We start from the raw sequence: 14,222 nt of genomic DNA, 5'->3' as shown, positions 1-14,222 counted from the left end.
TGCCTGTTGGAGACCCCAATCCGCATGAGCGTCCTCTCGGTGAGTGACCCGCCGCAGCCGCTCGCTTGCCCGCGCGGGAGCTCGGGCCCAGCCCGCTCCATTCACCACCAACGCCGTCTGCCTCTTGGGCACCACCCCTTGGGGTGGCCTCTGGCTCAGCTCTGGGCCGGGGAGTGAGAGAGGGTGGGCGGGCGGGATAGACTGGATCCCAGCCGAGCCCGAGACGTCTCCAACTGCCGGAGCGCTCACCGGTGCCGGTTCTCAGGACGGCGTCCGGCGGGCGGGCTGGTTGGGCATACGGGCAGCTGGCCCAGCGGCGCGGCTTGGGCTTTGCCAGTTTCACCGAGCCCTCCTCTTAGCGATGCCGGTTCCCCGGGGCCGAGCACTCTGCTCCGTGAGGCGCCGGGCTTGCCGCTGAGCTGGGGATGAGTGCCCACTTAGCCACCCCTCCCCCCGGCCGCTGTGGCAAAAAGAGATAGAGGGTCCTTGGCCCCCACAGACTTGGGGCTACCACGCCAGATCTGTGTGGCTTCTATCGCTTCCCAGCACCCGGTCACGGGCTGGAGCTGCTTGCTTCTTGGCAACGGGTATTTCATATCAGTTGCAACGTCTCCTAGTGTGTGTAGTTATTTAAGCTCCCTTTCTCCGCTCTGCTGTGGAGGTCTCACCCCTGTGAGTCTGAAGGAACCTGTGCTTGGCATTCCTCTTTCCTTCAAGGGGAGTCAAACGTTAAAAAAAAGAAAAAAAAAAAAAAAGGAATGTATTGACATGCCAGAAAGCAAACCTAGTTTGCTTGTTGAAGTTTAAAAATAAAACCAGAACGCGACTTTCACCGTTTACTGTGTTGCTCTTGAGAGAACCAGGACCAGGGATGAAAGTTACTAAAAGGTACCTTAGAAGGGTTTTGCAACAAATGAAAGCTGTGCAACTGAGAAAAGTCAGTTTCCCAGAGGCCCATTTGTTGTAGTTGGAAACCAGCCGGCAAAGACTGGTTGACCATCTTTCAGACTTGTCGTGGAAGTCAGTCCGATGTTGAGAGGGTGGCTGGATTGTAGGTGACTTGTCAGGTTCGGTGAGTCTGTGGCTTCAACTGGTTTCTTTTCTCTTCGGTGACTTCTCCCACAAGCACACTCACCTATCTTAGCAGTTAGCACATTTGCAACAATTCGCGTTTAGAGCATTGCTGTGGTTAGAGCATTGTTGCAGTTGCAGAATTGTGGTATATTCCACCTTGATAATTTTTTTGGAGGGAGGGGAGCTGTACAGAAATCTTTTCTCTGATCCATTTTAGTAATCCTTTTTAAAAATTTTTAAACTGTGACTGGGGAAATAATGTTCACCTAAGCATTGAATTTAGATTCAGTTACCACACCTCTGACTGACACCTAGGAACATTTTATGGGAGAACAGGCCAATGACTTTTCCATCATTATGCTGTTGTTTTTAAGTCGCTTTTCTCAATTCCCTCTAATTATTCTCGTTTATCCTAAGCTTCGCTTGAAGCGTCTTTATTTTTGTACATTGTCAACTCGTATAGGGTACAGTTGATTTTTTTTTTGTTTGTTTTCACTCCCTTAGTAATATTTCCTATTAAACTTTGTGCAAAAACTTCTTGAAGAGTGTTCTGTACTTCTAGTGGGGATTTGCTTTAGCCCCAGTCTCATTGGGCCTTTCTTCCCCTCCACCTCCAACCACCTGTTTTTTTTTTTTTTTTTAAGGTTTTCAGAGTCTCAGGGTCTGGTCTTTCAGTTCATCAGTTCTGGAGCCTTGGGACATCAGAGCTTTGGATAAATGATTTAAACTGTCAAGCCTTATTGATTATAATAATTTCAACTGAAGCCTGGATCTTTCAAAGTTCTACCCAGGGCACCACTTTTTGAAATACAAAATGCAGATGGAACAGGAATTAATAATCAAAAATTATCTTGGAAATAATTGACCCCTTTAATAGGCTACTTATTTTGTACCAGCTGTGTACAACACTCTTTAACGTATGCTTTAGGGAATGCACGATTGAGCTCAGCATACCCTCAGGGAACTCACTGGTCTGAATGACTCCATAGCTTGAAAAACATAATTCACACCAGGGGCAGATCAAATGGTTTAGAGAATTTCCATTCAAGGCCCTTTATATCTTCTCTCTGGTGGCTCAGATGGTAAAGAAATCTACCTGCAATGCGTGAGACCCGGGTTCAATCCCTGGGTTGGAAAGATCCCCTGGAGGAGGGAATGGCAACCCACTCCAATATTCTTGCCTGGAGAATTCCATAGACAGAGGAGCCTGGGGTCACAAAGAGTCAGACATAACTGAGCGACTAACCACAACCTCTCTGAGAGATTTCATACATTCTAAAACGTTAACTGTAGTCGAGTCACACATCTGCATGGTAAGCCTTGACTGTTCTCCATCTGGTCTCATGTCTTCAGTTGTGTGGGTGTTAGCCATCACTTCCAACAAAGCACATTCCTTCTAAGAGAACTTGGTCCTGACTTCCCTTTTCTGTTAATGGTACTGTCTTTCATGGATCACCCACCATTAAACCACTTGAATCACCTTTGACTCTTAGCTCTTTCATGCCCCTGGAACTAATCAGTCCTTAAGTTCTTTTGGCTCTTCATTCTCAGTGTTTCTCACATCTGTCTGTTCCTATGACTGTCTTCTTTTTCAGGACCTTATCGTTTTATGCCTGCATCACCACAGTTCCTTGCAGTTTATTTTACTGCCTCTAATAGTTTTTACTGCCCCTAGTAGTCCAGTTCTCCACATTAATTTTCCTGTACAGCACACAGGACACACGGTTTCCTTGTTTCAATTCTTCACTGGATTCCTGTTGATGAAAGGATGCATTCCTATTCAGCTTTGGATGTAAGATTCTTTACCCTCTGCATGAACCTCTTATCCTATATAAACTGGCTTTCTCAAGTTAGAGTGATCTCGGATTCTTACAAACCCCAGTAGCCCTTGTCTGCCTGCTCATTTGCACACATGAATTCTAGCTTCATATGTAACATATTTTGAGCTTCTGTCATTTGCCAAGCATGGCATTGGGTTTGAGAATACAGTGGTGAACTGCACAGACTGTCTCTGCCTTCTTGGAGATTAGTCTAGTGGGGGAAAGAGATGTCACAGATCAAAATGTCACAGAGGTCTTTGTGAACAATGATTAGTGTTACGAATGAAAAATGTAGGGTGCTGTACCAGCATGTAATAGAGGAATGTGTTCAAATATAGAGGTCAGTGAGCTAGGAAAGGTTTCCCTGAAGAAGTGACAATGAGCTAATAGTTCAAGGACAAGTAAGAACTAACTAGAAAAACAAGAGCATTCCAGGCAAGCTGGAATCCAGCTGAAATCAAGATTGAAATCAAGCTGGAATCAAGATTGCCAGGAGAAATATCAATAACCTCAGATACGTAGATGACATCATCTCCCTGATAGCTCAGTTGGTAAAGAATCTGCCTGCAATGCAGGAGACCCCGGTTCAATTCGTGGGTTGGGAAGATCTGCTGGAGAAGGGATAGGCTACCCACTCCAGTATCCTTGGGCTTCCTTTGTTGCTCAGCTGGTAAAGAATCCACCTGCAGTGCTGGATCCCTGGGTTCGATCCCTGGGTTGGGAAGATCCCCTGGAGAAGGGAAAGACTACCCACTCCAGTATTCTGGCCTGGAGAATACCATAGGCTGTATAGTCCATGGAGTCATAAAATGTCAGACGCAACTGAGTGAGTTTCATTTTATGGCAGAAAGCACAGAAGAACTAGAGTGTCTTGATGAAAGTGAAAGAGGAAAGTGAAAAAGTTGGCTTAAAACTCAACATTCAAAAAACTAAGATCATGGCATCTGGTCCCACCACTTCATGACAAATAGATGGGGAAACAATGGAAACAGTGACAAATTTTATTTTCTTGGGCTCCAAAATCACTGCAGATGGTGACTGCAGCCATGAAATTAAAAGACACTTGTTTCTTGGAAGAAAAGCTATGACCAACCGAGACAGCGTATTAAAAAGCACAGACATTACTTTGCCAACAAAGGTCATCTAGTCAAAGCTATGGTTTTCCCAGTAGTCATGTATGGGTGTGCGAGTTGGACTATAAAGAAAGCTGAGTGCCGAAGAATTGATGCTTTTGAACTGTGGTGTTGGAGAAACTCTTGAGAGTCCCTTGGACAGCAAGGAGATCAAACCAGTCAATCCTAAAGGAAATGAGTCCTGAATATTCATTGGAAGGACTGATGCTGAAGCTGAAACTCCAGTACTTTGGCCATGTGATGCAGATAACTGACCCATTAGAAAAGACCCTGATGCTCAGAAAGAGTGAAGGCAGGAAGAGAAGAGGGTGACAGAGGATGAGATGGTTGAATGGCATCACCCACTCGGTGGACATGAGTTTGAGTAAGCTCCGGGAGTTGGTGATGGACAGGGAGGCCTGGTGTGCTGCAGTCCACAGGGTTGTAAAAAGTCGGACATGACTAAGCAACTGAACTGAACTGATTCCAGGCAAAGGAAACTTGTGTTGCAGAGGCCCTGAGGCTTTTAGTAATTATTCTCTTTTATCTTCTTAGAGAGTAAAGTAATTCAGAGGTAAATGCTGGACCTTTCCTTCTTTTTAATCTAGCTACTCTTTATAGAGCTTCCCTGGTGTCTCAGACGGTGAAGAATCTGACGGCAGTGCCGGACACCCAGGTTCGATCCCTGGGTAGGGAAGATCCCCTGGAGGAGGGCATGGCTCTCCAGTATTCTTGCCTGGAGAACCTGGACAGAGGAACCTGGCGGGCTACAGTCAATGTGGTGGCAGAGTTGGACACAACTGAGCCACTAATACACTTTCACTCTTTATAACACTGTGTTTTTTGTATGCTAGATTCTCAATAAATTTTTGATTGAACTGTGTATTTGGAGGAATTGGAGGAAATCTCCAGGTACCTTTCTTGGTCATAGCCATGATCACCCTATCCGTCTTTGGTTTGGATTTAGCATTACAACATCACTGTTTTCAACACATTTATACATTTTCCCAAACTTTTGGGTGATTTTACATTGATTGCATTTTTTTTTAAGTTTTTATTTTGAGATAGCTACGGATTCACAGGAAGTTGCGAAGGTAGTACAAAGAGATTGTTATGTATACTGTGCCCAGTTCCCCCTTTTGGTCACGTTTTATTTAACTATTGTATAATATCAAAACCACATAACTTATTGGTATAAATATGTACCTCTCTATCATATCACATGTGTATATTTGTGTAACAACACAGTCAAGATCTCCCTCATGCTACTTTTTTACAGTCACACCTGGTATCTCTAACCCTGGGCAACAATTATTAATCTCTTCTCCATCTCTATGATTTTGTCATTTTGAGATTTGTGATTTTATGATTTTGACCTTTTGAGATTGGCTTTTGTCATTCAGTGTAATGCCCTGGAGATCCATCTAAGCTGTTGTAGATGTGTCAATAGTTTCTTCCTTTTAATTGCTGAGTAGTATCCCATGATACAAAGAAGGCAATGACACCCTACTCCAGTACTCTTGCCTGGAAAATCCCATGATGGAGGAGCTTGGTAGGCTGCAGTCCACAGGGTCGCGAAGAGTCGGACACGACTGAGCAACTTCACTTTCACTTTTCACTTTCATGCATTGGAGAAGGAAATGGCAACCCACTCCAGTATTCTTGCCTGGAGAATCCCAGGGACAGAGGAGCCTGGTGGGCTGCCGTCTATGGGGTCGCACAGAGTCGGACATGACTGAAGCGACTTAGCAACAGCAGCATCCCATGATATGGATTTATAATATGGATGTCTGAAAGATAGTTTGCTTAACTGTTTTCCTATTAGAAATTTCAGTTGTTTGTAGTTTTTGGCTGTTAAAGCCTGCTATGAACAAACAGGTACAGGCTTTTCTGTGGACATAACTTTTTGTATCTCTGAGATAAATGCCCAGTAGTGCAATTTTAGGTCCTGTGATCAATGTATGTTTAGTTCTTAAAGAAACTGACAAACTTTTCCAGAGTGACTGTACTATTTTACATTCCCACCAGTAATATAGGAAAGATACGGTTTCTTTATCGTTAGCTTTTATTTTAGCTGTTCTAATAGACATACAGTGATATCTCATCATGGTCTTAATATACATTTCCGTAACAGTAATGTCAAAATATTTTCATTACTTGCCATTCATATTTTATTGAAATATGAATAAAATATTTTAGTGAAGTATTTTTTCATGTCCTTTTGGCCACTTTCTAATTGGACTGTTTGGTTTTTGACTGTAAGGTTTTGAAAGTTCTTTGTATATTCTAGATATGAATCCTTGGTCAGATAGGTACTTCAAAAATATTTTCTCCCAGTGTGTAGCTTGTCTTTTCATCCTCTTAAACATAGTTTAGAAAATGAACTTTTATCTCAATTTCACACCAGAAATTAATTAAAAATGGATCATAGATTTAATTGTAAAATATAAAACTTCTAGAATAAAGAGAAAATTTCCAGAACCGTGGGTTTGGTAACAAATTCTTAGATATAACATCAAAAGCATGATCCGTTTTTTTTTAATTGATAACTGGACTTAAAATGAAAATTTATGCTTTTTGAAAGACCCTGTCAAGAGGATGATTACACTTTGGTCACTTTGTAATGGTTTGAGAGACAAAATGATAAAATACCTTTGAATCATACTGTAGGCTGCAGAGACAGCTAAGGCCTTCCTTACATTCTTTTTCCAGTGCCATTATGCCTATTTGACAAGCAGCTATTTGAACGGTATAGGATATTCCAAGTCTGGATATTCCTTGATTTTGTTCTGTTCTTGACGATTATAAACATTTGTTGGTCTTAAAGTGCATAGTGATTTACTTTCTTACATGGACAACTGACAAGAGTTTTAAAAAGTTGTTCTTTTCTGTGAAGATCTTCCCTGGTGGCTCAGACGGTAAAGCGTCTGCCTATGATGTGGGAGACCTGGATTCAATCCCTGGGTCGGGAAGATCTCCTTGAGAAGGAAATGGCAACCCACTCCAGTATTCTTACCTAGAAAGTCCCATGGACAGAGGAACCTTATTAGGCTGCAGTCCATGGGGTCGCAAAGAGTCAGACACGACTGAGCGACTTCACTCGCATCCTATAAGTATGAATTTGGTCTCTCTTGGTTTTTAGTAGTAAATGCAAAGTAAAATCTCATAAGAGCATTTTAAAGTTTTCTCTTTGTTTACAAAACACCAGTGAACACAAGATATGTTAGGAGTTGGTGCTAAAACAAAATCAGTATAAACTTCCTAATCTTTAATGGGAATGTGTGAAGAACAGAAGATGCTCATTGCATGTTTCTGGACATCTTGCTATCTTTTTAAGGAAAGATTGCCACCTGAATTCAGACATCAAATGGTCAAGAAGTCATTTATGCTTTACCAAGAATTAGGTAGGGTCTTCCAGTTTCACTTGGAGATCTACCCTTATTTCCTCCCATTCTCATCAAGAATTTTTAAAGTAGTGCCAAGAGCCAGGAATATCAGTTACTTTGATTTTTAGTTTTTTGATTTTGACAGTTGTTTTGGAATGCTGTGTATCGTGTTGGCTTCTAAGTGAAGGTATGGAATTATTGACAAAGGAGAATTTCTGTTATTTTCTGGAAATTGGAGAACAGCTACCCTCACTGAGCAGTAGTGCTGTGATCCTTAGGACTGTTTAGATAGAAATAAAAAGTATTCCAAATAAAAGCTGTTTTGCAGAAACAGCTCCCACTTGTCACTTCGGTAAAAGAAAACTGTTTTGATCTCATTTCATAAACTCAGAAGAATAAAGAATTATCTGCATTCTCTGGTATAGTCATAAAGTTATTGCAGGAGGGGAATGATGAGACAGAGTTGTGCTTTCTATTAAAAATGAAAAGTTCAGATTCCAGCCTGTAGAATCTATTAACATTTGGAAGTCTTTACCACGTGCAAAATGATTACAGAATACACGATTCTTTTGTTTCAGGAAGAATTTATTAAGCTTTCAATAAGTTGCAAGACATGACTGATTGAATAAGGGGAATGAAGAAAAGGAAAGAGTCATAATCATGATCAAGTATGACTGGCAAGATTTTTAGCTTTATATCTAGGCGGTATCCTCTACCGAGATGGTGAGGATTAGAAGCAGAACATGTTAGAGGAAAGTGAAACTCTCTCAGTCTGGTCCGACTCTTTGTGACCCCATAGACTATACAGTCCATGGAATTCTCCAGGCCAGAATACTGGAGTAGGTTGTTCCCTTCTCCAGGGAATCTTCCCAACCCAGAGATCAAACCAGGTCTCCCACATTGCAGGCAAATTCTTTGCCAGCTGAGTCACCAGGGAAGCCCAAGAATACTGGAGTGAGTAGCCTATCCCTTTTCCAGCGGATCCTCCCAACCCAGGAAATCGAACCAGGGTCTCCTGCATTGTAGGCAGATTCGTTACCAGCTGAGCCACCAGGGAAGCCTGTGTTAGAGGAACAAAGAAGAAAAATGAGTTTCATTTTGGACATGCTGTGTTTGAAGTGTTTTCTGGAAATTCATTTAGAGGCGTCCAATAGGCAGTTGGATATTCTGGAATGTTTTCCACAGCACCAAGCAGTTTTCTCCAGTCCTCTGTGGATATCAGCTGGGTGCCCTACAGTTTAGCCTAATTCTGATACAGTTTACTTGGAAACAGTATCAGATTCCACAGGTTAAGTCCTGCAAGACTGTCCCTGCTTCAGACAGCAGTTCCAAGTCCACATGGTTCTCCTGTCCTCTGACTGACCAGATATAAATCAAGGGATTGTACTACTCCCTTCTTGGATTCAGTTATTTGTCAGAATGGTTCACAAAACTCAGCAAAACATTTACTTATGTTTACCAGTTTATTCTAAAGGATAGATGAATAGCCAGGTGAAGAGGTACGTAGGTCAAGATCTAGAAAGGTTTCAAGTTCAGAAACTTCTGTCCCTGTGGAACTGGGGTGTAAAATCTTCCTGGCCTGTGGATCCATTCACCTACCTGGAAACTTATCACATTTTATTCAGGAATGTATATAGAGCTTTAATCTCCAGCCTCCCTCTCTTCCATTTTCCAGAGGTTGGTGGCTGGGACTGAAAGTTCCAGCCCTCTAATCACTTGGTATTTTTGGTAACCAGTCCCAGCTTGAGGCTATCTAGGGCCCCAGCCTGATCATTGATTAGCATAAGCTCTTGAAAAGTATTCCTTATGAATAAGTAAAGGTACTCATATAATGCAGGAAATTTTTCAAGAGTTTCAGGAGCTTTTTGCCAGAACTGGAAGAAAGAATGGATTGGATATACTAGGCTGACCAAAAAGTTCACTCAGGAATGGAAAATCTGAATGAACATTTTGGTTAACCCATTATTTATTAAACTACAGATATAAAGGTCTAATGGGCTTTCCAGGTGGCACATTGGTAAAGAATCTGCCTGCCAGTGCAGGCAATGCAGGAGACACGGGTTTGATCCCTGGGTTGAAAAGATTCCCTGGAGAAGAACATGGCAACAAAGTTCAGTATTCTTTCTGGGAAAATCTTGTGGACAGATGAGCTTGTCAGGCTACAGCTCATGGGGTCATGAAGAGTTGGACATGATTGAGTGATTGAGCATACATAAAGGTCTAATGCTTAAACCTGGGGAGATGATTATTATTGGGAATCATCAGTACATTGATTTGTCGATCTTAGCCTTTTCGGTTTAAGAGACTCAACGCCATCTTCCCCAGAAAAACATGCATCTGCCTAAAGAATCACATAATTTCAAGAGGCTCATGAATTCCCTGAAACCCACACATAAATCTTGAGTTAACAGTTCCTATTCTTTATTCATTCCAGTCAGTCAGAAAAACATATCACAAAATTTAAAACTCATTTAAAATAATTTTAGAATGGTAACAAATTATAACACAAGGTTTTAAAAGTCATGTAAGGTACCATGTGGGAGACTTGGCTCTGAAGAACTATAATCTTTTTCCCAGAATATACCAGTGATCTTCCCCAAGGTGTACTGTATCTACAGAAAGGACTTTGTTGTAGCAGATGGTGTAGCAGACCTGGGAGACAGAGCTAGGTGAGAAATTTCAGTAGGACAAAGTAACATCTGGACACAGGCAAAGTGGAATAGATTGAAATTACAAGTGGCCCATGATATTGGCACAATAGTCACAGACCTCAGTGTGGATGATGGTCAGGCAGATCCTGAGTGGTACTATGATCAAAAAGTTAACGCACCAGTTGCTGGAAGAGACAGACTGAGTATGGGGTCAAGCACCATGGATAGCTCCGAGGCAAGGGTATTTACTGCCTCTAAAACTCTGAAACAAATAAAGCCTTTTTTTTCCCCTTCTCTTTTGAATAAGGCGGCAGGTAGCCTATCTGGACTGTGTCACCTCTGAGGTGTACCATGAAAGACGGTGCCCTGGATTTCTAAGTCATTACATGACTGCAGTTTTGAAGAATAATTCAAACTATTCTTACGGTCAAGGACTATATCGCATCCATGTCTGAGTAGCCTCACTCTGTTATGTCCGGATTGAGAAGTAGGCATTTCAGTGCACCTAGTGGATTTCCTGGGCTATGTTAACATTTTAGAAGGCATCTAAATAAACCTTCGCCAACCCAGAGGATATCTCAATCTCTGTAAAACTCCTCACAACCCTTGTCATTCCAATGAGAAGGTTCTTGCTCCCTTGGACTTCCAGATTCTCCTGTTTGGAACCATAAATCCTTACATGATTCATGTATTCTATCTAGAGGGATCTCTTCTTGGCCCTCAGTCTTCAGACATTTTTGTCTACATTGAAGAGTAAATGAATAAAATTTAATAGTGAGAAGGAATCTTAAAAATCATCTAGACTCAAATATATAAAGAAAGCTGAGTGCTGAAGAATTGATGCTTTTGAACTGTGGTGTTGGAGAAGACTCTTTGGACTGCATGGAGATCCAACCAGTTCATCCTAAGGAAATCAGTCCTGAATATTCATTGGAAGGACTGATGCTGAAGCTGAAACTCCAGTACTTTGGCCACCTGATGCAAATAACTGACTCACTAGAAAAGACCCTGATGCTGGGAAAGATTGAAGGTGGGAGGAGAAGGAGACAACAGAGGATGAGATGGTTGGGTGGCATCACAGACTCAAGGCACATGAGTTTGAGTAAGCTCCAGGAGTTGGTGATAGATAGGGAAGCCTGGCGTGCTGCAGTCCATGGGGTCACAGAATCGGACACGACTGAGCGACTGAACTGAACTGAGACTCAAATAGCTGTTTGTGATTTGTACCATACTTTAAAAAGATAAACATTGCAGTGTGCATATTAAATTGCTTCCAGTTCTTCAGACCACCTAAGCATACTTAAAACATTTTTATACTATCAAGAGCTGTAATAATATTTTATAATATTAGAAACTCACTACAGAAAAAGTAGAGGCTGTTCTTCATATTTCTTTTAAACTGTCCTCGACCTTTCTGTTGTGAAAAAAGTCCTCTTTGTGTGAGTAAAATTATGGAGTCTTGGTATGAAAGAAGCTTGCAGACAGTCTTTAGTTTGTCCTAGTCACTTTCTTATTGGGAAAACTGAAAACCAGAGAGGTTGACCTGTCCACTGTCAGGCAATGGCACCCTACTCCAGTACTCTTGCCTGGAAAGTCCCATGGATGGAGGAGCTTGGTGGGCTGCAGTCCATGGGGTCACAAAGAGTCAGACAGGACTGAGCAACTTCCCTTTCACTTTTCACTTTCATGCACTGGAGAAGGAAATGGCAACCCACTCCAGTGTTGTTGCCTGGAGAATCCCAGGGACAGGGGAGCCTGGCGGGCTGCCATCTATGGGGTCGCACAGAGTCGGACACGACTGAAGCAACTCAGCAGCAGCAGCAGCAGCAGCAACATGAAGTGTCAGAGTCAGGTTTCCAAACACGTAATTAGAAAAGTATTTTGTGTGCACTACCTTACATTTTAGTATTTTATTTTCAGACTTTCTGTGAGTACTGACTTATTTGCTACTTATTTTCAGTCTTAATCATTTACTAAGAGGTCAGGCTGCCTCTTATCCAAGTAGGTTAAGTTAACGATTACATATTTAAGTATTTTCATGATTGCGTTTATGAGATTGAAACAGATTATATTCTAGGAATTTTGGCTGTCATACATATGTTATATTCTGTGCAGATGGGATCTGGCCAGACTCAAGTGCCAGTTTATACACTTTGGAAGTTGCTAGAGACTGCAGAAAAGAAGGCCTTTGGTGAATTTTGGGAGGGAGGATGCTTCAAACCTCTAGAATCACCAAAGAATGAATCCCATGATTTTTTAAAAAGTAAAGATAACAGTAGTTTAAAAAATACTATGTGATAGGTCTGCAGAAATTGAATGCGAATCTGATGAAGTCCTAATCAGGCTAAAAGTTTACTAGAATACAGAAAAGTAAAAGAAAAACCAAAATATCTATGAAATTTTGAGTTTACCTAGGCATTTTCTTCTAATTTTTCTTCCTTTTGGAAGCAGGTGGGAATTTTTTAATACGCAGGAGGGTGTGATAGCTGCAAGGAAAAGGTCAGTCTTTATTGATCAGAGCTGAAACTCCAATACTTTGGCCACCTGATTCGAAGAACTGACTCATTTGAAAAGATCCTGATGCTGGGAAAGATTGAAGAGGGGAGGAGAAGGGGACAACAGAGGATGAAATGGCTGGATGGTATCATCGACTCGATGGACATGAGTTTGAGTAAACTCTGGGAGTTGGTGAAAGACAGGGAGGCCTGGTGTGCTGCAGTCCATGGGGTCGCAAAGAGTTGTACACGACTGAGCGACTGAACTGAACTGTTGATATCCTTTTTTGTATCATTCCAGAGGGAGGTAGATTTTATCCCGTCAATATTAGGGAAAAAAATTCTCCAGCAGATAGTTTTCTTTAATGGTGAAATTAACTCTATGGCAGAGAAATATAGTCTCACTAGAACTCTTCAAGTAGCAATGAGGCAGTATTTAGGATATTGTGACTTTATTGTCACCAGAACACAGTTAGAACATGGGGAAGGGGCGACATATGATTTGACAGTAAAGCACAGTTGAGTAAAATTTCAAAGTGTCAGATTTCTGATGTTCTGGATTGTGACAGCCCAAATCTCTTTAGTGACAATATACAAACACATCAGGGACTTCCCAGGTGGTGCTAGTGGTAAAGAACCCACTTGCCAGTTCAGGAGACCTAAGAGACACTGGTTCGATCCCTGGGTCAAGAAGATCCCCCGAAAGAGGACATGGCAACCCACTCCAGGATTCTTCCCTGGAGAATCTCATGGATAGACGAGCCTGGCCGGCTACAGTCCATAGGGTCGCAAAGAGTCAGACAAGAGTGAAGGGACTTAGCACACATGATTGCACAAACACGTCAAGTGTTCTTGGACTTTAAAATGAATAATTGTGGATCTGTGACTGATCTAAGCAGTACAGTTATTTGGGAGTTGAGAAAATTGGGAAGCATTTGTTTGGACTGAGAGTTTTGGAGACATCAGAAAATCAAATCTTGGTTTTAAATTGGGATGGAGAAGACGTTCTGAAGCTCACAGTTGACTGGAATTTTAAGAGCTGTTTCATTTAGTGGTTCTCAACTCTACCAGACTCCACACCCTGTTCTTAAAACATATTTGTGAAAGTGAAGTCGCTCAGTCGTGTCCGACTCTTAGTGACCCCATGGACTGCAGCCTACCAGGCTCCTCTGTCCCTGGGATTTTCCAGGCAAGAACACTGGAGTGGGTTGCCATTTCCTTCTCCAATGTATGAAAATGAAAAGTGAAAGTGAAGTCGCTCAGTCATGTCCAACTCTTAGCGACCCGATGGATGGTAGCCTACCAGGCTTCTCCATCCATGGGATTCTCCAGGCAAGAGTACTGGAGTGGGGTACCATTGGCTTCTTTAGAAGCACCTCTTTGGCTCTCCTGAAGTGAAATTCACTGGTAACTGTTCTTACATGTAAATTTTTAAGGGTTGGCATGATGCCTCAGCTGTGTTAAGGGAAAAAGAGTAGGAAACTATGCCATTTAAGTGAGTAAATACTCAGGTACTGGAGAGAAGTAATAAAGTAGTGCTGTGCTGTTCTCAGTCATGTCTGACTCTTTGTGACCCCATGGACTGTAGCCCACCAGTCTCCTCTGTCCATGGGATTCTCCAGGCAAGGATACTGGAGTGGGTTGCCATGTCCTCCTTCGGGGGATCTTCCCGACCCAGGGATTG

At 42.1% G+C, this 14,222-nt stretch overlaps 1 protein-coding gene across 1 annotated transcript in view; it reads left to right on the top strand.

The window, feature by feature from the left end:
- Nucleotides 1-14,222, top strand: part of ARMC8 (armadillo repeat containing 8) — a 104,908-nt gene continuing 90,686 nt past the window's right edge. Inside the window, exon 1 of the mRNA XM_068985575.1 lies at nt 1-39. Coding sequence (XP_068841676.1) covers nt 25-39 — 15 coding nt within the window. The 5' untranslated portion in view covers nt 1-24. The remainder of the gene's footprint in view (nt 40-14,222) is intronic.

This window comes from Capricornis sumatraensis, chromosome 1, assembly GCF_032405125.1.
Source record: "Capricornis sumatraensis isolate serow.1 chromosome 1, serow.2, whole genome shotgun sequence".
NCBI lineage: Eukaryota > Metazoa > Chordata > Mammalia > Artiodactyla > Bovidae > Capricornis > Capricornis sumatraensis.
This window is presented reverse-complemented; position numbering and strand designations above follow the sequence as displayed.